The following is a 22,904-nucleotide window of genomic DNA, read 5'->3' as shown; positions in this document are numbered from 1 at the left end:
ACGTGAAGGCCACATTTCACTGATGCTTACTTTGGCAACTCTGCACTGCTGCAACTTGACATCTGCTTCATCCCACTCTTCTTCCAGCTCAAACCAGCCAATGGGATCATCTTCACCAAGGATATCAGATGAGCAACCGATCCTGTAAACACAAAGGTACTCATAAAACATTCTCCTGTTTCTCAACTTCTCAAGAGTCTAACAAATAAGGCACCACTTACATGGCATTTGGGCTTCCCTTGTGGCTCAGCTGGTAAAGAATCTGCCTGCAGTGCGGGAGACCTGGGTTTGATCCCTGGGTTGGGAAGATCCCCTGGAGAAGGGAAAGGCTACACACTCCAGTATTCTGGCCTGGAGAATTCCATGGACTGTACAGTCCACGGGGTCACAAAGAGTCGGACATGACTGAGCGACTTTCACTTCACTTTCACTTTACATGGCATTTAACTTGTTTAGATGGCCTGTCTGTTAACAACAGGCTGGGGTGTGCCACTTGGTGCCTAAGTATACAAGGGAGGTGGTGGTAACTTCCTCCCCACTTCTCAGCCTCCTCATCTGAATGATGGGAACTATTATTAGCCCCAAATATGACCTGAGAATTCAGGAGAAAGTTTGCTTCTCTGGATAACTGGATTATTTGAAGAATGAGACCTGCAGTACAGGTATCTAAGATGAGCTACTCAGGAATTAAGTCCAACGCAACAGCTGGTATGTGTTTCTGGAAAGAGTCAAAGGAGAGGCAGGTTCATTTTCTTTCCCTAGGACTGGCTAAAATATCCACGACTGGCTTGAGGTTCATACTTGCAACAGCTGAAGGGTAAAAGCTGGGGAGCTTTTGGATCCTGGAGCTCCAAAAAAGGAAACTTCAGCCTTCACAGGCCTCAGGATTTTTTCTTATTCCTTAAGAACTCCTTACAGGAAAGCATTTCAACCCAAAAGCTGAAGAAGCACAACTGTGTGCCATTTCTTTTTAAAAACTGGATACATGAATGGTACTTCCTTTTTAGGAATAAAATATCTGAGAAGGAGAAAATGGCAGTCTTTTCAAGTAACATTCCTAAAACTTTATTTAGTCTGTGCTACAGCTAACAGGCTAGCCAACACATGCATAATTCTGTATGGATTAAGATAAACAAACACAGGGATTTACAACAACAGGAAGGAAAAAAACAAAGGACCCAGAATAAGTTCTATAACAGAGAGAGAAAAAAATTCTCTTCTGACCATAAGTCATTCTAAGCATGAAATTCATGACATAGTTGAGCCTCAAACCAGTGGTATTCCATCTAAGCCCAAAATTGTGTCAATGACTCTTATAAGTATTGAGTGTTTGAGGACTTTTTAATTCACTCTGGGAGTCATCAAGGAGATCTCTGAGATATAAAGAAAGAGCTGGCAGGGTGTCAGAGAGGGGTAGAAGCAACCTTGCTTACTATATCAATTCATAGGCAGGGTGGAAAAAACAGAGCTGAATACGTATAGCCCTTAAGTATGTAATGTAAGCCCAAAGCTGGTCCCAGAGCGTACTGACTGACATCTGATAAGAGGGCAGGGAAATAAAAAGGGCAAAAAGACAGATGCATGTCTCGTTAACATTTTGATCTCCAAACTGGAGAGGGACTGATAATATGTAGGCCAAGTAAATGAGGATTTCAGAGTAGCTCAGGCTGGAACCAGGAGCTAAAATCAGCAAGGGACTAGTGAATAAACCTGTATTTAGGTTAAAAAAAAAAAAAATCATCCTATATAAGATGTGGAAAATCTTGTTTAACAGCAGGTTTAGGGAAAAAGACCTGTATTAATATGTGCCAGGAGTGGGACACAGCTACTTAAAAACAGTGTAATCTCTGATCATTATTTTAAAAGAAAAGCATTTTTAAAAAGCATGTATGCATGATGGGAGAGAGATGTTTCATTTAGAGGGCTGGAATTAGGACTACTGAGTTGAGATCACAGCTACAAGATTTCAATCAAACGAGTCCTCATCACTGAGATGCAGTGAGTGCTCCATCACTAAGGACATTCCAGGGAGGCTGAATAAGCATTTGTCAGAGATGCCACCATAGGAAGCCCAGAGGAGAGAGGAAGTTTGTCTAGAATCTTGCTATTTCATGTGTGATCCATGGTCAGGGAGCACCAGAGTCGCCTGGGAGCGTGTTAGAAATGAAGGTCTCAGGCCCCACGCAGAACCATCGAATCAGAATCCACATTTGACACAATTATCAGTGGTTCGTAAGTCCATGAAAGCCCAGGAGTAGAGTACTGTGTGTTAGTCACTCAGTCATGTCTGACTCTTTACGACCCCATGGACTTTAGCCTACCAGGCTCCTCTGTCCATGGAATTCTCCAGGCAAGTACAGTACTGGGTGATAGGAAAATCTCCAGCACCCCATTACCTATGAAATACAGGAGCAAAAAGAGCAAATCTCAGGCTCAGCTCTGTGAGTTTGCTACTAGTGCTAAGGGAGGTAACACTGCCCAGGAGGTCACCGATGCCCTCTGCAGCTAAGTCCAACAGACTTAGCTTACTTGACATCTGACAGGGCTGCCTACTCCCTGCCTCTCTAACCACGACTTTCCATTGGCTTTCCAGCTGCTTCTCTGGCCACTTTTATCAGCCTCCCTTTGTCCGTTGTCCCTGAAATACTGGTGCCTCTCAGCATGTTGACCCCTCTGTGCTCTTCCCAGCATACATGCTCCTCCAGAATGATCTCTTCGAATTCATTTTAAACCATCGCTGAAATGTTTCTGCTCTCTGTGCCCTCAAGACAAAGTCTCTTCCAGGCTCCTGACCTGCTTATCCAACTAGCTGTGGGACATCTCAGAGGTGTCCTACAGCCTCAAAGCCAACAGGGCCAAAACTGAGCTCATCATCTTCTCACAAACCTGTACTCCCTGAAGTATGTTCTATCTCAGAAAAAGGCACTACCAATGTCCCCCCTGCCAAGGCAAAACCCAGGACTCACTGATGCCTACGTTTTCTTCCCTCTCCGGCTCTTCATTTAGTCACTCACCAGGTCCTGCTGTTTCCCTGGCAGGCTACAGTCCATGGGGTCACAAAGAGTCGGACACAACTGAGAGACTAACATACACACACGAAGTCCTGGTGGTTCTACCTTCTAGCATGTCTGCAGTCGGTCCACATCTCTCCCCTGCTCCTGTCGCAGCTCTGGGTGATGTCACCCATACTCTGGCCTCCAAGGTGACAGCAGCAGCCTCACCCATTGCACCCTGCCCCCTGTTCACTCTCCTCCAGCCCTGCCTCACACAGCAGGCTCCAGAGTAGTACGCCCAAACCACACATGCGATCTCGTTCTTCCTGAAACCTGGATAGCACAATCCCTTCCCCTGCCCCCACTGCTTTCAGGATAAAGTCTCAACTCTGAAACAGAGACAAAGGGCCTTTAATGACCTGACCCTTTCCTCGCTCCAGCTTCACTTCACCCCACTCTCTGCCTCACCGCACACCTCAACAAGGTGTGGCTCGCCAGTGCCTTGAGCAGGCCAGACTCCACCTCTGAGTTCTCAACTCTGTTCTGTTCTTTGCTCGGGACATTCTTCTTCCACTACTCCAAGGGGTTAATTAACTTTAACTCCTCCATATTCAACACTTCCTCCAGGAAGCCTTCCCTGATCAGGTCAGATGCTCTGCCCTGTGCTCCTAGAACACCTGATCCCTCCTACCTACCTCGCCTGGACAGCACAGTGACTCTGTAGGCTTTACCATCTGTCTTCTGAGCAGGCTCTGTAGAGCAGAGACTGTGCCAACTTGCTCATTAGTGCAAGGCATCTTTGGTGCCTAGCAGCAGGCCGAGCACATCATAGGTACTTAATAATTATTTTCAATAAAAGCACAAAAACAGGAGGAAGGAAGTTGGGGCTGGGGTACATTTTCCAGGGGCTAGATAAGACTAAAGACCTCAGGCTGCCCACAATTCACATGGATATCATTACCCAGCCATTTTTTTTTTTAATTTTTTTTATTTTTAAACTTTACAATATTGTACTGGTTTTGCCAAATATCGAAATGAATCCGCCACAGGTATACCTGTGTTCCCCATCCTGAACCCTCCTCCCTCCTCCCTCCCCATACCCTCCCTCTGGGTCGTCCCAGTGCACCAGCCCCAAGCATCCAGTATCGTGCATGGAACCTGGACTGGCAACTCGTTTCATACATGATATTATACATGTTTCAATGCCATTCTCCCAAATCTCCCCATCCTCTCCCTCTCCCACAGAGTCCATAAGACTGATCTATACATCAGTGTCTCTTTTGCTGTCTCGTACACAGGGTTATTGTTACCATCTTTCTAAATTCCATATATATGCGTTAGTATACTGTATTGGTGTTTTTCTTTACCCAGCCATTTTGAAGATCTATATACCTGGTCACGAAAGGGACCGAGTAAAAGTCTATGAACAAATTAAAATATATGTCTTCACACATGCTGCCAGAAAGCAATGAATGTTCCTGGCTACTAAAGATGGGTTAGTAGCAACTTTTCTTCTATAAAGAAAACATATGTCACCAGTAAGAGAATGTATATTATTAACTAGAAAGATTTTTATTCTGTTCCTTACCTGCTTTTTACAAATTGCCTGAACTCCTGAAGCTTCCATTTGTCATATTTTTCGAATCTTTTGAAGTGTTCTTCCGCATGAAATTTGTCAGAAGATGAATTGTACGCAAACACCAAGCCACACTGGGCACCGATGCCACCACGTCGAACCTGGAAACAGAGGCCTAAGTAAAGAACATTGAAGGGGCTGGAATTGTGTGGCCATTCTGTTCCCAAGTAATGTGGTCAGATTCAAAGAGCTTAAAGCAAAAATGAAACCAACAGAGAGAGATCTCAAATACATGAAATCCTGGAAAAGTAAGAAAGTTGCTTCCCAAGAAAGGATTCCTCACCGTTTTTGATCCTTACACTCACACCATTCACAGGCTTAAAATCTATTCATCTTTGTGCCCCTGTGTCTGCTACAGGCCTGACACAGAAAAATCACTAAAATCAATGAAAAGCCAGTGACATGGACTTCTGCAATGCAACCCTATTTTTAAAACTAGTAGTAACATTTCTGAAAGAAGGCAGCAGAAGAATTACCATAATTCTGATCTGAGTAACTTGGAAGGCAGATTCAGTTCCTGTAGAAAAAATAGTACTTGCTCTGGTTTTTCCAGTCTCTGTAAGAAAACCTACAAAAAAGAAAAATTAACATTAGGATGACTGATACATCTGTAATAACCGTAAGAACTAAGACCAACAAAACCAAGGCATATCCTTTGAGGCAGAGGCATCTAGCCCATCTGGTCCTCTCATAAAAATTAGAAAAAGAATTCCTCTCTAGGCAGATGCAACCCCGCTGATCAACCACCAGGTAACAGATAATGGGCCAGGTATAACTTCGTCAGAGCATCATCTTTTCAACTATACATAAGGCAACCCTGCTCTGAGGCAACAATAAAGAAATAAAAAGTTGATAAAGATTGTGACTTTAATTCAAAGAGACAAAAGACTAGACAGTTAATCATCTTTCTGAACCATTCCTAAAACCACGACTGATGTTTGGCTGGGCTGTTAGAGGCAAGCAGACTTAAAGGCTGAGAGAGGAATTAGTTTCTCAAATACTGTCAGGAAAGATTCTGAGTCTTCAAAATGGGCAAGAAAAGAATGTGTGTGTTTGCATGTGTCCTCAGTCATGTCTGACTCTTTACGATCCCATGGACTATAGCCCACCAGGCTCCTCTGTGCTTGGGATTCTCCTGGCAAGAATACTGGAATGGATTGCCATGTCCTCCTCCAGGGGATCTTCCCGACCCAGAGATTGAACCCTCGTCTCCTGCATTGGCAGGCAGATCCTTTACCACTGAGCCACCTGGGAAGCCTCCCCAAGGTGTTTATTTAACCCACTCTTTTGAGTTCTCACCACCTTTCATTGTCTCTAAGCTACTTGATAATTCTATAAATTGTACAATATGACAGTAATGCAAATGATTCTTGTCCACAGAAATAAAAATTGTGTCTATAGGAACACAGCTGATTATTCCTTATGAAGACTGACCAATTTTGCAGCCATGTGTAGATCATGTTAGCATTCTCATTGGTCTCCATGTATTAATGAGTTCTCCTTTGACCTGCCTGTATAACATCCTAGTGGTCCCTCCCTACTGTATAATGTGAACATTCAAGTACTTTTAAGTTGTTACAGGTGACTGACACCTAGCAGATGGCAACACTGTAGTAAAGAAATCACACAAACAGTTCAGGAACCACTGATGCCAAGTGAAGCACACGGGCAGTGAAGACTGCACGTCCTGAAAGTTTCAAAGACCACAGTGCAGTTCCACAGGGCCTCTAGTGGCCGTTTCCACTCACTAAAACCCTGCAGGTCCACCACTCACCGTCCCTCGTCCACGGCTCAGCAAGCAGGTTTTCAGGCCCTGACTTCTCTTCTTTTCCCTTGACATCACAGGCCTGAAGAGTCAATTGGAGAGGTTTCCCTGATCAAAGAAAAGAGAGAAAGCGAGAGAGCCTGAAGCTAGCGCTATGAAAAAATGAAAACTAGAATGCTCATCAGTGAAAACAGAGAGCCTGTGGCCACCCAGATTGCTAACTAAAAGCTGACCCATTTAAAAGCTAACATAGGAAGTAATATCAGATAAAAGGGGATACAACCCTTTTCTGCTCTCCTGAAAGAAACAAAGAATAAGTCAATCCAAAAGAATCACTCTAGAATAACAACCAGTCAGAAACAAAGCATACTGTAAGACACAGATTAATAACACAGACTTAATATAGTTGTGTGTTGAGTAGGAGAAGAAAGGAATTCCTAAGACACTGTTTGGGAGTCAATAATTAAGTTTATTGTAACTGCATTTAAATATATAAATAATGAAAAAACAAATATCATATATTAATGCATATTTATGGAATCTAGAAAAATAATACTGATGAACCTATCTGCAGGGCAGAAATACAGACTCAGACACAGAGAACGGACTTGCGGACACAGCGGGGGAAGGAGAGGGTGGGACAAACTGGGAGGGTAGCACTGACAGACGCACACTGCCGTGTGAGACAGACGGCCAGTGGGAAGCTGCTGCTCAGCACAGGGGCCCAGCTGGCTGCCTGTGACCACCTGGGGGCGGGGGGGCGGAGTGGGGAGGCTCAAGAGGGAGGGGATGTATGCTTACTTATGACTGATTCATGTTGTCGTATGGCAGAAAGCCACACAACAATGTAAAGCAATTACCCTCCAACTAAAAATAAATTTAAAATATATTAATAAAATAAAACATACATAAATAATGTCTCCGGGTTTGGCGTCTTGTTTCTTAAAATTATCTCTAGGCAAATTTTGGAAGTTTTCAAAATTATATAGATCAACTTTTACTATCATGATCTAAAAAACATTTTCTTTTGTTTTAGTAATGTAATGAAAACTCTATAACCCTATTAACCTATAAACCAAACTGGAACTAGAACATTATCAATAATGAACAGCCCCCCTAGGCATTCCTCCCCCGTTTAGGCTCTCTGCCCAAATGACAGCTAAACTGAAACGAAAACTTTTCTGGAGAATATTTTCCAGATAGATCCCTCCTATCTGGCCATGGATCCCAGCCTCTTCAAAGAAATGATCTTCCCAAAACTGGGGAGGGGGTAACTGGACTTACATGATATCTATTGATGACTTAAACAATTAAAAGTAAACTATTAGGAAATATTAAGGCAAAAGTACAAATATCATCTCTGGAGAAGGAAATGGGAACCCACTCCAGTATTCTTTCCTGGGAACTCCCACGGACAGAGGAGCCTGGCAGGCTACAGTGTGTGGGGTCGCAAAGAGTCGGGCACAGCTGAGCAGCTGAACAACAGCAAACACCACAAGGAATGACCACAGTGCTCTGATGGGATGGGGTCCAACGCAGTACTCTGTGGACAGAAGCTTCAGTCCTAGAGGCTAGGATGGCACGTGTCAAGTGCAGTCATCTGAGAGTAGCTGTACAGACTCCTGTGTTGAGAAGGATTAAGAAGCTCCAACCTGGATCAGTGGAAATGTGCTAAGATGCATTGCCATTGGGCCCAGGAGGGAAAGTGGTGGCTGGCATGTATGTCTGCCCATATATGTCATTCCAACCAGCTATCAGCTATCACGAGGATGCATTCCAAGACAAGGGTCTTTGTGCCAGGTCTGGCATTCAAATGGCCACCAAGCCTCAGTCATTAGGTCAGTAAACCCTGGGAGTGCAGTGCAGTGGATACTCAAGTTTCTTTTCTGCTAATGCATCCATAAATGAACCAGCATCTCCCTCCTTCCTATCAACCTTAGTCAAAGAAGACATTTTCCTCCAGAAACCACAGTATAAATACAATGACCCAGCCCACAAACTATTACTCAAAAAGATAAGAAGATGCCAGAAGGTCCCCTGTTGGTGATGGTATCATGCATCTTTGTGCACCTTGCCGAGGTCACTTACCGTATTTAAGGAGCAGGTTCTGCCTGACCGATGCCATGGATGAGATGAGCGATGAGGCATCATAGTGTGTGTCCAGGTGATCAGTGACAGTACACAGAGAGCTCAGCACTTTGGCAACACTTCCTCTTGCTAGTGCAAAGGCCAGAAGAGTCAGCTCCACCTCTGGTGTAGAACGGCAGCTACAAACAAAGAGCAGAAAGCATTTCACTTCTTAAAACGTGAGAAAATTCAGGTAGTTCAAACTTTGTGTAACTGATCACCAAAAGCAAAATCAACCTGCCATACACTTCATCCATTTACCAGAAACACTTTTTCAAAACCCTTAAGATATCCTAAAGAAAAACTAAATCGGTCTGGAGGAATAGGAAATAAAACCCTCACCTTTGTAACCTTAATCTGTAAGTATAAAATAATGCTATCAATTTCAAGAAGTCCAACTTTATAAACCAAAAATAAATAAGCTGTTGCAATAAGTGCCTGCTATCAAGAAGCTTTGAGTAATGACCTGGCTTGCTCAGACAGCTAAGGGCTTTTTCCTTCAAGCACCAATCACGTATTTTAGGTCTACTCCATGTCACGCTTATCTAGTTTCTTAAACACATTACCCTGAAAGTTTCAAAACTGTCTAGATGTCTCAGGGCCTGATTTGTACTCTAATACAGTAAAGTCCTCAGGGCTCACTGTGACAGAGCTGAGTGTTCCCACACTAACTGACTCCTCTATCAGCTATCAGGGTGTCCTTTCCCAGGTCTATGGACAACCAGGCTTGTTAGACCTGCCCATGGAGGCAAGCAGGTGCTGGGCTGGGGATGTGAAGGAACGGAGAGGCTTTGCGTTCTGGACTGTGCCACAAATGGAGAGGCTTTGAGTTCTGGACTGTACCACCTCTGCCCTGGCTGAATCTGAGGACTACTCTGCCCCCACCCCCAATTCCTAAGGTCGGGGGACATTACTAGTTAATGGAGGGCACTGTTATTTCACTTTCTCTTCAGTCACTAAAAAATGAAACACTGGAAAAATTAAAAAAAAAAAAAGACGTGACAAGCACATATGCCCTCTATCTGCCACCAACACCGGCCCCCCATCTCCCCCTACCCCACTTATCGACCTTGAGTTCTTACCTAGTAATCCTTATGAGGAAGCTGTCCACCTCTTCCAGAACGTTGGGAGACAGGAAAGTGGAGAAATCTGTAGATCCTGGTGAGAGGGACAGCGGAGGCATGTGCTGCAGCGCCTTCCTAGGAGTGTAAGGTGCACAGTCAGAATAAACCCGGGCCAACGATAAATGTATTAATATAACTTCAAGTCAAATAAAAATACATTGTTGGAAGCTTATTTGGATTAAACCCTTACTAAGAAACAGTGTTCCTACAGAGAACCTGGTACATAAATCAGCCTTTTTCCTACAGGGGTCCCAGTCCTAAACCATTTAATGGGATTTCTTTTCTTTTTTTTTAAGAGTTCCTATAAGAATTTCTTGAAGAGTTAAAGAATTTAAGAATCTCTTAAAGAGTTTCTTTAAGAATACACACGACTCTGGTATTCAGTTGGTCGCTTCACTCGAAACTTTGGAAGTCGAGTTGTTTCAGATCAGATCAGTCGCTCAGTCGTGTCCAACTCTTTGTGACCCCATGAATCGCAGCACGCCAGGCCTCCCTGTCCATCACCAACTCCCGGAGTTCACTCAGACTCACGTCCATCGAGTCAGTGATGCCATCCAGCCATCTCATCCTCTGTTGTCCCCTTCTACTCTTGCCCCCAATCCCTCCCAGCATCAGAGTCTTTTCCAATGAGTCAACTCTTCGCGTGAGGTGGCCAAAGTACTGGAGTTTCAGCTTTAGCTTCATTCCTTCCAAAGAAATCCCATTCTTCAGAATGGACTGGTTGGATCTCCTTGCAGTCCAAGGGACTCTCAAGAGTCTTCTCCAACACCACAGTTCAAAAACATCAATTCTTCGGTGCTCAGCCTTCCTCACAGTCCAACTCTCACATCCATACATGACCACAGGAAAAACCATAGCCTTGACTAGACGAACCTTTGTTGGCAAAATAATTGTCTCTGCCTTTGAATATGCTATCTAGGTTGGTCATAACTTTTCTTCCAAGGAGTAAGCGTCTTTTAATTTCATGGCTGCAGTCACCATCTGCAGTGATTTTGGAGCCCCCAAAAATAAAGTCTGACACTGTTTCCACTGTTTCCCCATCTATTTCCCATGAAGTGATGGGGTCGGATGCCATGATCTTCGTTTTCTGAATGTTGAGCTTTAAGCCAACTTTTTCACTCTCCACTTTCACCTTCATCAAGAGGCTTTTGAGTTCCTCTTCACTTTCTGCCATAAGGGTGGTGTCATCTGCATATCTGAGGTGATTGATATTTCTCCCGGCAATCTTGATTCCAGCTTGTGTTTCTTCCAGTCCAGCGTTTCTCATGATGTACTCTGCTGCTGCTGCTGCTAAGTCGCTTCAGTCGTGTCCGACTCTGTGCGACCCCAGAGATGGCAGCCCACCAGGCTCCCCCGTCCCTGGGATTCTCCAGGCAAGAACAGTGGAGTGGGTTGCCATTTCCTACTCCAATGCATGTACTCTGCATATAAGTTAAATAAACAGGGTGACAATATACAGCCTTGACGTACTCCTTTTCCTATTTGGAACCAGTCTGTTGTTCCATGTCCGATTCTAACTGTTGCTTCCTGACCTGCATACAAATTTCTCAAGAGGCAGATCAGGTGGTCTGGTATTCCCATCTCTTTCAGAATTTTCTGCAGTTTATTGTGATACACACAGTCAAAGGCTTTGGCATAGTCAATAAAGCAGAAATAGATGTTTTTCTGGAACTCTCTTGCTTTTTCCATGATCCAGCGGATGTTGGCAATTTGATCTCTGGTTCCTCTTCCTTTTCTAAAACCAGCTTGAACATCAGGAAGTTCACTGTTCACATATTGCTGAAGCCGGGCTTGGAGAATTTTGAGCATTACTTTACTAGTGTGTGAGATGAGTGCAATTGTGCAGTAGTTTGAGCATTCTTTGGCATTGCCTTTCTTTGGGATTGGAATGAAAACTGACCTTTTCCAGTCCTGTGGCCACTGCTGAGTTTTCCAAATTTGCTGGCATATTGAGTGCAGCGCTTTCACAGCATCATCTTTCAGGATTTGGAATAGCTCAACTGGAATTCCATCATCTCCGCTAGCTTTGTTCGTAGTGATGCCTTCCAAGGCCCACTTGACTTCACATTCCAGGATGTCTGGCTCTAGGTGAGTGATCACACCATCATGATTATCTGGGTCGTGAAGATCTTTTTTGTACAGTTCTTCTGTGTATTCTTGCCATCTCTTCTTAATATCTTCTGCTTCTGTTAGGTCCATACCATTTCTGTCCTTTATCGAGCCCATCTTTGCATGAAATGTTCCTTTGGTATCTCTGATTTTCTCGAGTTGTTTAACTCAGAAATATATGTTTTTTAAATTTTAGATTTGAGAACGGCATTCTAAATACTGTTTGTAGATAAAGAAGGCATCCAGCGAGAATCCACCCAACCTGTTGTGAAGACAATATCAGGCATATAAACTTTAAATATATCCAATCTTCAACAACTTGGCATAATTCCACAAAAACAAGGTAGGAAACTCATCCTCTTCTCCTTCCTGAAAATTCAGTCCATAGAGGAGGGTTGTGCAAGGCAGGCACTCGTGTGTGCCTGGGTGGGGTGCATGGTGGCCCAGTGAGGTACTGGAGCAGGGTACTGAGCAAAGAGACAGCCTGGTATGGAATGCCAGCCCTGAGAAGGTGAGGAGGGAGTTCAGGCAAGGGCTGGGGAGCTGGGAGGCTGGTTATACAGAGTGGGACTCTTTAAATAAGTGAACATATTAGGGTTGATGGGAGCCAAGTTTCTCACAGTCATAGCAGGGAGCTACAAACACAGAAAGAGAGACAATCAGAATGAACATGGTAGCCCTGGCTTAGAAGTATCAGTGTAAACTCAAGAGTTTTCAGTGTTACAGACAGAGAAATAGATACAGGAGGCGATGTGTCTATGTATACACACGTGTCTATTACTCATACACAGACATATACTTCCCAGCTGTGCCCACTGAGAGAAGCAACACTCCGACAGCAATGGGTTTAGTTTGTTCAGTTCCTAAACACAACTCTCCACTAAAAGTGACCACAACTCCTGAGAAAAAAGGCTAATCCTAGGACTATGGCAGGAACATTCAAGGTAAGCCCGGAATATTTTGTTGTAAGGAAGAGTTCCAAGATGAGGACAGGTCAGAAGGACACATGTCCGAGTTCCTATCAGCCAAATCTGGGCCAACCTGAGAAGCAAGCTGTGATGGATAACAACCGCAGGAGTAAATAGGAATCATAAGTCACGTCAAGTGAAGCCTAATGAGGAATGCGATATTTAGAGTCTCCCAGTACCTCCTCACAAAATACGAACTTGAACCGTCTGAAGTGCAAGCGCCAAGTCTTGACCACTGGACGGCCAGGCAAGTCCACCCTAACAGTTTTTTTTAAAAGAAAATTTCCAACAGTGCTTTACATTTAAAAATAGACTAGTTTAGTGTCCTTGAAAAGATCTGACTCTTTTGTGAAAAGAGCCTTCAACCTAGGGCCGAGGTCCAAAGACCTCCAGCTGATCCATCACTGCTTGGTCATGTACCCCAGGAAAGGTCACCGTACACTTGACTGGAAAATAGGGATACTTTCTACACATACATATTATGATGTAAGTGGGTAAAAAATATATAGCATCTGAAGGTGTTTTATCCCATATAAATTACTATGTATATGCAAGCAGCTGTTCCCCAGGGGGTAAGGGATAGGAATGGCATATGTGGCCCAGCCCCACCCTCCCCCAGGACCGAAGCTGAAGGCACAAACAGGAAACAACAGGGCACCTGAGGGCCGGCTGCTGACTGAGTCTCGAGGGTCGGAGGGCGCTCAGTGACTCGTCCTACAGGGCTGGAGAGAGAGCACGCCGTGACAGGCCTGGAAAGCACAGCGACTTACTGAGTGTTGCGCAGCACTGTCTGGACAAAGGCAGGATTTGTCTCCATGGAAGCCGTCACCAGAGATGTCAGTAGAGACCAATACCATATTGCAGAAGCATCTGAGACTGAGACCCCAGACTTCTTGACTCTCTGAAAGCCAACAGCCCTCAGACCGTGAATTCTAGTGTCACATCCATCACTAAGACAACGCTTTATGTTAATCTGGACATCTGTCAAGCGCAAACAACAAATTCAGTATTGGATTAACTTCTTCAGTTCAGCAAATGCTAGGCTTCCAACTAAAAGCAAAATAGTAATTCACATTTCAAAAAGAAAATGCTAAAGATATATTTTGATGCCAGAAATAAATGGTGTGTGCAATGGAGCAAGTATACAATCTATTTGTCAAAAGAGCAGTGACCAATCTAAGGAGCCAAAAGTATTACGTGCAAAATTAAGGGTGGCTTAAATCTTTACATCACAATGCTTCATAGGAATTTATGACTCTTGAAAATCAACACAAACTGTATTTTTAAAATCCTGATTAAACACATGGTAAGAAATGTCTATAATTTTTCCTAGAGTTCCAAAATTTAGATTTAGTTATAAAACAGCAGCTGGCTCATAGCTGTTGTGAGGATTTCTTTTTAATAATCAAGTCCAAATAGATGACATAGGCATGACTCACTTTTAAGAGCTGTCAGAATTTCTTATTTGGGTTGGAGAGGAGGAGGTGAGAAGTTAAAAAGGACACAACTCAGAGAAAAGACCACCACAGTGCAAGACAGGAAGCTGCTACTCCACAAGCTTAACTACTTCTTTGCCTAGGGGTGAGACACAAAGACTCTACCTCCCTAGGCCTCAGTTCCTCTGAACAAAGTAAGAATACTTCTTTTGGCCCAGGAAAGCATTAGGAGAAATGAGACAAAACATGAAGCATTCCGGCTCCCTGAATGAAATAAGCCTGGAAAGAAATCACAGAATTGTGATTATTTCCAAAATGCTATGTGTGAAGCAAGGTTATAATAGTATAAAAATGGAAACAACTGAAATGTAAGAAGAAAAAGCTTCTTAAAATTAAGGCACAGTCTTAACAACACTAAGTAAAGGCGTGCATGAATGTATGGTGAGACAACACGTTAAAAAGCTGCAAAAGAGCATGAATGAAATATCACCACTTTTGTAAAAAGATACATAAAGATATACATATATATATGCAAACCTATTTTTAAGTATTCTTAAAAATATATATATATATGTCTGTGTGTGTGTATTTATATACATATACAAAATAAGAAAAGGACTGGAAGGATTCATACCAATGAATTCACAGTTACAATCCCCAAGTAGTGGGATTTTGAATAATTTTTTGTTTGTGTCAATATTTCTAATTTTCTAATAAGAAAAAAAATTTTTTAGTTTAAAAATATTTTACTGCTTTTCTATAACTTTTCAAAACACTGAATAGGTGAAATAACAACCACTTTGACGTGCACAATGAGACGCAAATCAGATCTCCAAAGAAAAACAAACAGCCTTTCTACTTCAGAGATCTTCCTGCCAAAAAACAGGGCCTTCCTTCCTCCCCTCCAGTCCTCTTACTTAGAAGGGCAAGGTGCCTCTTGGTTGACTCACAGAGCTGACTGATGTTGGCATTCTCCAGCAGTGTCACATAGCCGGTGACATTGCTGGGGATGTGCACGTCGCGGACTTCCTGAAGATCGCTGGCTGTCCTCCCCACGGCGACGGTCACCTGCTGCGGCATGTAGCTCTGGTCAGTGGCCGCCACAGCAATGGACAAGTGCCTGAGTACGACGTCTGGCTTCATTTTTAGACTGGAAAACACGAAGAGAGAGCAGAAACGACAAATGTTTATACAGGCTGAGAACTGGCAGGGCCCACAAGTCCCACCTCCAAGATCCTGTAGGTGATATATACGCAAAGACTGACTCCCCTAAAAGCAACTAACTTGAAAAGCTGGCTACTAGTTTCAAAGTTCTTATGACCTTCCCAAGTTTCTAAAATCCCTTTCAGTTCAAGATCAATCTTCTAGTCTTTTTTTTTTAATGCTTATACTTTATGTATGTATGCATTTATTTTTGGCTGTGCTGGGTCTTTGATGCTGCTCGGGCTTTTCTCTAGTCGTGGCAAGTGGGGACTACTCTCTAGTTGCGGTGTGCATGGACTTCTCACTGTGGTGGCTTCTCTTGCTGTGGAGCTCAGGCTTTAGAGGTGCAGGCTTCAGGACTTGCGTCATGTGGGCTCAGGAGTCTTGGCTCCCAGGCTCTAGAGCACAGGCTCAATGGTTGTGGCGCACAGGCTGTTACTCTGAGGCATGTGGGATCTTCCCAGATCAGGCATTGAACCCACGTCTCCTGCATTGGCAGGCAGATTCCTTACCATTGAGCCACGAGGGACACCCTCTATTTCCTTTTAAGATACCAGTACAGGCAGGAAAGTATAAAATGAACATTCTAATAAAATGCCTTTACCCAGTATGAAGCAAGTTCTAACTGTATCCAAAGAACTGAGATTTGCTCATGTATAGATGGCTAAAGACCTTATTTAACCTTTATGAGAAAACAGTAATTATTTCTATTTCCACCAACTGAAATCAGTCCATTTTCTGATGGGACAGATGATATTTTAGACAGCAGCTTCAGAACATACAGAAACATCACGGTTGACTGTCATCAGTTTCACTTCAGGATTCTTGACCACACATTCCCTCTCTCTCTACCAAACTGGCCAACTTAGTTGCATAAATTAAATGTGCAGAAATGATCTTAAAATCACATCAGATATAAGAAAAGTATCCCTTATTCCTTGTGACACTAACCTTCCTGAAAAACTAGTAAAAAGGTCTGAAGTCAGTATCATAAATACTAGTCAAATGTTAATTTTCTCCCTTAAAATACCAGTAAAGAAATTATCTGTATTTATGAATATACGAACATGGATATATAATTTCACATGATTCTTTTAACTTGATTCTTACAGCATCGTCACAGATAATCACAAGAAGAAAAAAACTAGGCAGTTAAGACAAAAAATAGTCTAAATTTTTAAAAAATGATTTTTTTTTTTTAACACACTGACAGGGTAAAGGAGAAGGCAATGCCACCCCATTCCAGTACTCTTGCCTGGAAAATCCCAGGGACGGGGGAGCCTGGTAGGCTGCAGTCCATGGGGTCGCTAAGAGTCGGACATGACTGAGTGACTTCACTTTCACTTTCATGCACTGGAGAAGGAAATGGCAACCCACTCCTGTGTTCTTGCCTGGAGAATCCCAGGGATGGGGGAGCCTGGTGGGCTGCAGTCCATGGGGTCGCTAAGAGTCGGACATGACTGAAGCAACTTAGCAGCAGCAGCAGCAGACAGGGTAAAAGAAAGAAAGCAGGTAATTTCCTTGGACCTTCACCCAAGAATCTGGTATTATGGCACCCACCGAATCCAGTGTGAGCGGGCACTGCCATCTGACTGCCAGTAGGATGAGGTTTCTCCATTTGTCATCTTGTCAATGTCTGCAGGGTTGGAGGATGTTTCTATATAAGCGTAGCATTTCGCGACAGACTTGAGTTTGTCCATCTCTGGGCTTCTAGTCAGATCTCCAGGGCTCTCTGTGAGAAAAACCAGATTTTATCATGACATCTTTTTCACAAAGCATTTTTTAAAAAGGTCATTTAAAATATCTAACAGAAATATTCCTGGCACTTTGGCCCTAGAAAAATAAATGCTCTGTAAAATCTCCTTCTAAATTGGACAACATGTATAAAGAAGAAATTGGCCAAGGACTGCTCCATGGGTTGGTGGTAGTACAGCATAAATCACTGATATATTTGCAAAACTAACCAAGAGATGAAAATGGTGACTTATAGTTTTAACTTACATTTCTTTAATTATGAGTGAGACTTTTTAAGCCACTTGTTTGTAAGCCGCTTGTGTTTCTGAGTATGGCTTTGTCCTATCCTCATCTACTTGTTACTGGGTCACAAGTCTTATCAATTTATACATTTTGTATATATTATGTAATGTATATATACACACACATAATAAGTAATATTTCAGTTCAGTTCAGTTCAGTCGCCTGTTTACTGTGAACCAGGCGTTTTTCTACACATTTTCTATGTATTAGTTCATTTTAGAGATGAGGAAACTAAGGCAATTAAGTAAATGCCCAAGGTCAGTTAAAAAAAAAAAATACTCTCACAATGTTACAAAATACACCTTTGTTCCGTAAAATGTTATTTGCCTTCTGACTCTGCTTATGATATGTTTTGCTGTACAGAACTTTAAATTTACATACAGTCTAACTTACTAATCTTTTCTTTTGTAGTTTCATGTCCTACTTAGAGAGGTTTTCCCATGTGAGGGCTTTTATAAAGTGGAACTCCTTCCTTCTAGCACTCTTTCCTACAGCTTTCTTTTTGGTTGAACTTTTTAATCCATCTGAAATTTATTTGATTAAGTGGGTTAAGAATCTAGTTTTATTTTTTTCTCCAAATGTCTAACCAGTTCCTTAACCCAATTTGTAGGCTAATTCACTTCCTGCCCTGACTTGTAATGCTAACTAACTACATCGCGTACCATGTTCCCATATGCAACTGGGTCTATTTCTGGACTGTGAGGCTCCACGGACCTGCCAATTCATATTATCAACTTTTGCTGTGGTCACGAGTGAGTCTGTAGTGGCTTCCCTCGTTTATTCAACAACTGTTCACTGAGTACCTACTGTGCGGCAAGCATAGTTCTGGGTCCCAAGGATAATGAAGCGAATAAGACAGACAAAAATGCAAGTAAATAATAATGCTACAACTTCAGGTAATAAGTGCCATTTAGACTTTTAAACCTGCAAAGGGGACTGTGACCAAAGGGGGGAAATGGTGGCAGTGGGGGCATCGGTCGAGAGTAATGAGGAGAGGCCTGCCACATCTGAGCGGAGACCTGGGTGATGAGAAAGCAGTTTGGTTAAGAATAAGGCGAGGGGGAGGGGAAGGAAGGGAAAAGTGGAAAGGGAGAACAGTTCACATTCTTCTGCTACAAACTGGTCAGTATAATTTCAGAAATAAAAGCAGGGAGGAGGGCTGGCTCATCCTGTCAATAAACACTCACTTGGAAGAAATGATCACCAGGCATCCTCAAGAACAGCCCCACCCCGCACACATACCCTTCTCTTTTTGTACCAGCTGATCCAGAGACTCCTTCAGAACAGAGGCCCTCATGGTGCTCATGTTATTGCAGTGGTCCAACATGGGGTAGGGGATGACGGTGCTGGAGAGCCGGTTGCGATGCAGGAAGCGCAGGATCATCGCCGCATGGACATCCAGGCCCTCCTTGGACTCTGAAAATATGTCTATGAAACCTAAGCAGAAAAAGTCCATTTTTGATGTTTTTGGGAACCTACCACAATAGGTTCCACATTCCCTGCCTGGTGGCCTAGCAGAATTATCTGAATCAAAAGCAGCCATTAAGAATCCTCTCTGGTAGTTTCAGCTTTAATCATTTAAAAATCTAAAGACGTTTTTAAGAAATGAACCAGTGGTGATCTCAATTTCAAAATTAATTTCACTGTAGTTTCACAGACATTTTAGAAGACTTAGAATAATGATAATTTCTTTCAATCCAAGCTCCCAATTTTTATGTTTAATTTATAAATTTAAATACTAACTAGACATTTTTGAAGAAGTTTTGCATATTGAATATAGGCTAGGAATAATGTTTATCACGTTAGAGTGTAATGGCGTAACTGCTTTTATACTAAGCTACAAAAATAACGATAATGAAAACACAACCATTAACCTGACCACAATTCTTGAGTGCATTTTCTAGTTTTCAAGGTCCTTCCACAGACATCATTGCAGTCAGCCCCCATGGTAAGTGGTGGGGGGAGGGTGGGGAGAAGGCACCGAAGGCTCTGGTACCCTCCTCTTACAGCCGAGGAACGATCGGGTGAAAACACCCAGGGGAGGGACTGCAGAGAGGCCCTGCACCGCTTCCAAGTGCTTCCTCCACCACTCCAGTCCTTCCTCTCCAGGGGGGCTCCTCTGGAGTCTCGTCCATCTGTCCCTCCCTTTGGTCACTGTCCAGACTCTGGCCTCAACACCTCCATTCATACACCCACCCAGATATCCTAAGTGGCTCCTCTGGCTGCATTTTGTCTGATGTTAACCTCAGTAACCTTTCAAAAACACAAAACAGGCCATGTCTAAAGTGAAGTGAAAGTCGCTCAGTTGAGTCCAACTCTTTGCGACCCCATGGACCATACAGTCCATGGAATTCTCCAGGCCAGAATACTGGAGTGGGTAGCCTTTCCCTTCTCCAGGGGATCTTCCGAACCCAGGGATCGAACCCAGTCTCCCGCATTGCAGGTGGATTCTTTACCAGCTGAGCCACAAGGGAAGAGGCAGGATGAGATGGGCCAGTTCTAGGGCACAGTTTCTCCTCAGTCTTATGTTTAGCTTCAAAAATTAAAGCAGTTTCCTTCTGCCCTAATAAAATCTTTTTGTTTCACACTTAAAAGCAGTTTCTCCTGCAGACTTCTGGAATCCTGCTCTTGTTATTGTAGGTTCAGCTACAATAACATGCTTTCAATTGAGGTGCACGTGACCCAGACAGTTAAGTGAAGACAGAATAAACACAGCAGCTTTCCCTGGCGCTCAGACATGCTTAGAGACCTGGGGAGGGTTTTCTTTGTTTGTTTGTTTCTCTTTTACTTTCTAATTAAAACAAAAGTACATATATTATCACTGTATTACTGGATCAACTGTCACAAGCTGAGCACACCCAAGTGAGCAGCACCTAGAGCACGATTCCAGAAGTCCACAGGATAAACTGCTTTTAAGTGTGAAACAAAAAGATTATATTAGAGCAGAAGGAAACTGCTTTAATTTTTGAAGCTAACCATGAGACCGAGGAGAAACTGTGCCCTAGAAGTGGCCCATCTGATTCTGCCTCTACACAAAACCAGGAGCCCCTGGTTTGATTTCCCAAGCCCAGAAGTTCATGCCATCCCTCATATCTCCTCTTACAGTTCTTCTTAACGGACACTCAGGGTAATACCCAGACTTCATGTGATGACGCTGCTGGTACTGCACTCATCTGCTCCGAACAGACTGATGCTTGTAATGGGAAAACTTTTATCCCATGGTGAAATAAGCAATGAATCTGGTAAATGGGCTGTCTCTTTTAACCATTCAGCACTCATACAAAGAGATACGAAAGGGGTAAGTGTCAGTCTAGGCAAGACAGAGGGACCAGGAAAGTGGGATTCCACCAGTGAGGTGAGCTCAGCTCACCAAGTTTCAGCCTAGGATTATGATTTAAAATAAAAGAAAAACTCTTTTAAGTTAAAATAACAGATAAAATATTTCAGCAGAAAGTCCTAAGTCACAACCCTGCTAAGAAGGTCTGGACCCCTGATTAGGGATCTGGGCCCCGAGTTTTTCTAGCCTAATCCCCACTGCTCCTCAGGATGACTCAGAGCAACAGCACACTAAGTGCTGGGGATCCCCTGGTCGCCACTCCTGTCCTCTCCTCCCAAAACATCTCTCTAAGGTGTTCAAATAAAGCCCCTGATGCTACCCATATGCTGGTAATACAGAGGTGGGGGTAATACAAAATGCTAAAAGTTAGCTATGCATAATTCAAAGTGTAATTTTTACTGCCATGAGAACAGTAGAAAAATTAACATGTACAGGCTATCTATAATGCTCTATAAAAATTACATAATTCAAGACAATCTGAAGAAGAGCAGAAGTAGGCATTCTTCATTAATATACAGAAACTCTCCTTCCCTAGCTCAATACATCCTCAGTAGGAAGCCAGAGAGGTTAATCAGAGTTACATTTATGGATCCAACGAGTCTATTTGCCTCCCTGCTGCCCAAGATCCTCTGTGCTAAATATTATGACTCCAACTGCACAAAGCAGAAAAGCTCCTGGATAAAGTGAACTAAACCAAAAGGATGATACGCCAAGTTTAATTTTTTCCTTTCAAACTCAATTGCTTTCTCAATAGAAAAAAAAAAAACAAGAAAAGGTAACTTTATTTTGATTCTGTTTCTGAGCTCCCTAAATAAAACCATCAAAAAATATAGACAAAGTTTTTTCATAGAGACAATGTAGAGGTACTGTTTCATTTTAAGCTATTTTTATTCTCACAAATTTCAGAGCAATGGCTTTCTAAAAATTAAAAAAGCTGGGTGCCTACCAAGTGCCAAACTACTAAATGTAAGGACTCATCAGAAGTAAAAGAGAAGGTTCCCTGCCCTCATGGAGCTCATAGGATAAAAGTGAAGACAGATATTTACAAACAAGTGAGTAATAATTAATTAACTAGAACAGTGATATGTTGGGGGGAAAAAAAAAATCAAATACACAATGCTAAGAAAGCCTACAACCGGGGCCAGGGAAGGCTTCTTGAGAGAGTGAAACAGAGAGATCCAGTAAGGAAGGTGGCCTCATGACAAAGGTTCATAAAGATGGGAGAACTGCTCAGCCACCACTGTGTGGGGAACACAAGAAATGATTATACTCAACACACATTCAGATCACGAGCTTAATGAAGGCTATCAGAATATCATGACTATTTCATGGTGCACACAAGCTTGTCTAATTACAATCCATATTACAGCAAAGCTCATTTGGGCTCTAAGAGAGCATTCTTCAGCATTCAGCACTCAGATGAGGGCCTTACCTGGAACAAGAGAGCACGCTTGCAGCTGTCTGATGATGTGGCTCAGCTCTCCCTGAAGGTTAGCTCCACTGGAATTCTTGAGGGCCTCCAACATGTTCTCAGCATCAACCGTACCATCACCCTCAGCATCAAACTGGGCAAAGGCCTACAAGACAAGAGATACAAGAAAATCAGATATGGGTTCCAAATTCTGAATAACTAACACTTTTTAAGACCAGTGATTTTTGTTATTGTTGTGGGAAGAGTTCATATATATCATTCAAAGAATAAAAAAAAAAAAAGAACAAATAAGTTCGGGATAGTAACTCATGATGTTCTGCAGAACGTGTATGGACAAGTATTGCTACCTGTAGGCACAACATCCAACATCATCATCATTTCGTCTCTTTCAAGAGAGTAAGCCCCCTGTCCCAAAATAATTTCAGAAGAAAGCAATCACCGAAAAATGTTCAACTGGTTACAAAGTGCCAAAAACAAAGCATTGGCTTAGGGTAGCATCTCAGGTTTAGTAGGGCTTTTTATTTTAAACTCTCTTTGGACCCGAGAGCTAACTTGGTTTATCTACTTTACGGCCCTGTTTACACTAACCTTTAACTATAATCTAATTTCACCCTGTTCATGTCAGGGAACCGGGTACAGCATGGGATTTGGCTTGAATCCTGCTCTGTCACTAACTGGCCATGTGACTTCAAAAACACACTCCCTTGCCTCCATAAGCCTCAGCTTCTTTTTTTTTT

At 42.8% G+C, this 22,904-nt stretch overlaps 1 protein-coding gene across 2 annotated transcripts in view; it reads right to left on the bottom strand.

Annotated features, from left to right (window-relative positions):
* Nucleotides 1-22,904, bottom strand: part of ZZEF1 (zinc finger ZZ-type and EF-hand domain containing 1) — a 94,896-nt gene that overhangs the window by 64,058 nt on the left and 7,934 nt on the right. For both annotated transcript variants that reach the window (XM_055576869.1, XM_055576870.1), the window contains exons 2-12: nt 22,168-22,312; nt 18,641-18,835; nt 16,922-17,093; nt 15,109-15,308; nt 13,493-13,703; nt 9,604-9,720; nt 8,483-8,661; nt 6,404-6,502; nt 5,106-5,197; nt 4,582-4,730; nt 31-142 (exon numbers count right to left, since the gene is read on the bottom strand). In XM_055576869.1, coding sequence (XP_055432844.1) covers nt 31-142; nt 4,582-4,730; nt 5,106-5,197; nt 6,404-6,502; nt 8,483-8,661; nt 9,604-9,720; nt 13,493-13,703; nt 15,109-15,308; nt 16,922-17,093; nt 18,641-18,835; nt 22,168-22,312 — 1,671 coding nt within the window. The remainder of the gene's footprint in view (nt 1-30; nt 143-4,581; nt 4,731-5,105; nt 5,198-6,403; nt 6,503-8,482; nt 8,662-9,603; nt 9,721-13,492; nt 13,704-15,108; nt 15,309-16,921; nt 17,094-18,640; nt 18,836-22,167; nt 22,313-22,904) is intronic.

Source organism: Bubalus kerabau, chromosome 4 (assembly GCF_029407905.1).
Source record: "Bubalus kerabau isolate K-KA32 ecotype Philippines breed swamp buffalo chromosome 4, PCC_UOA_SB_1v2, whole genome shotgun sequence".
NCBI lineage: Eukaryota > Metazoa > Chordata > Mammalia > Artiodactyla > Bovidae > Bubalus > Bubalus kerabau.
The sequence above is the reverse complement of the archived record's forward strand: the minus strand, read 5'-3'. Positions and strand labels throughout refer to the sequence as shown.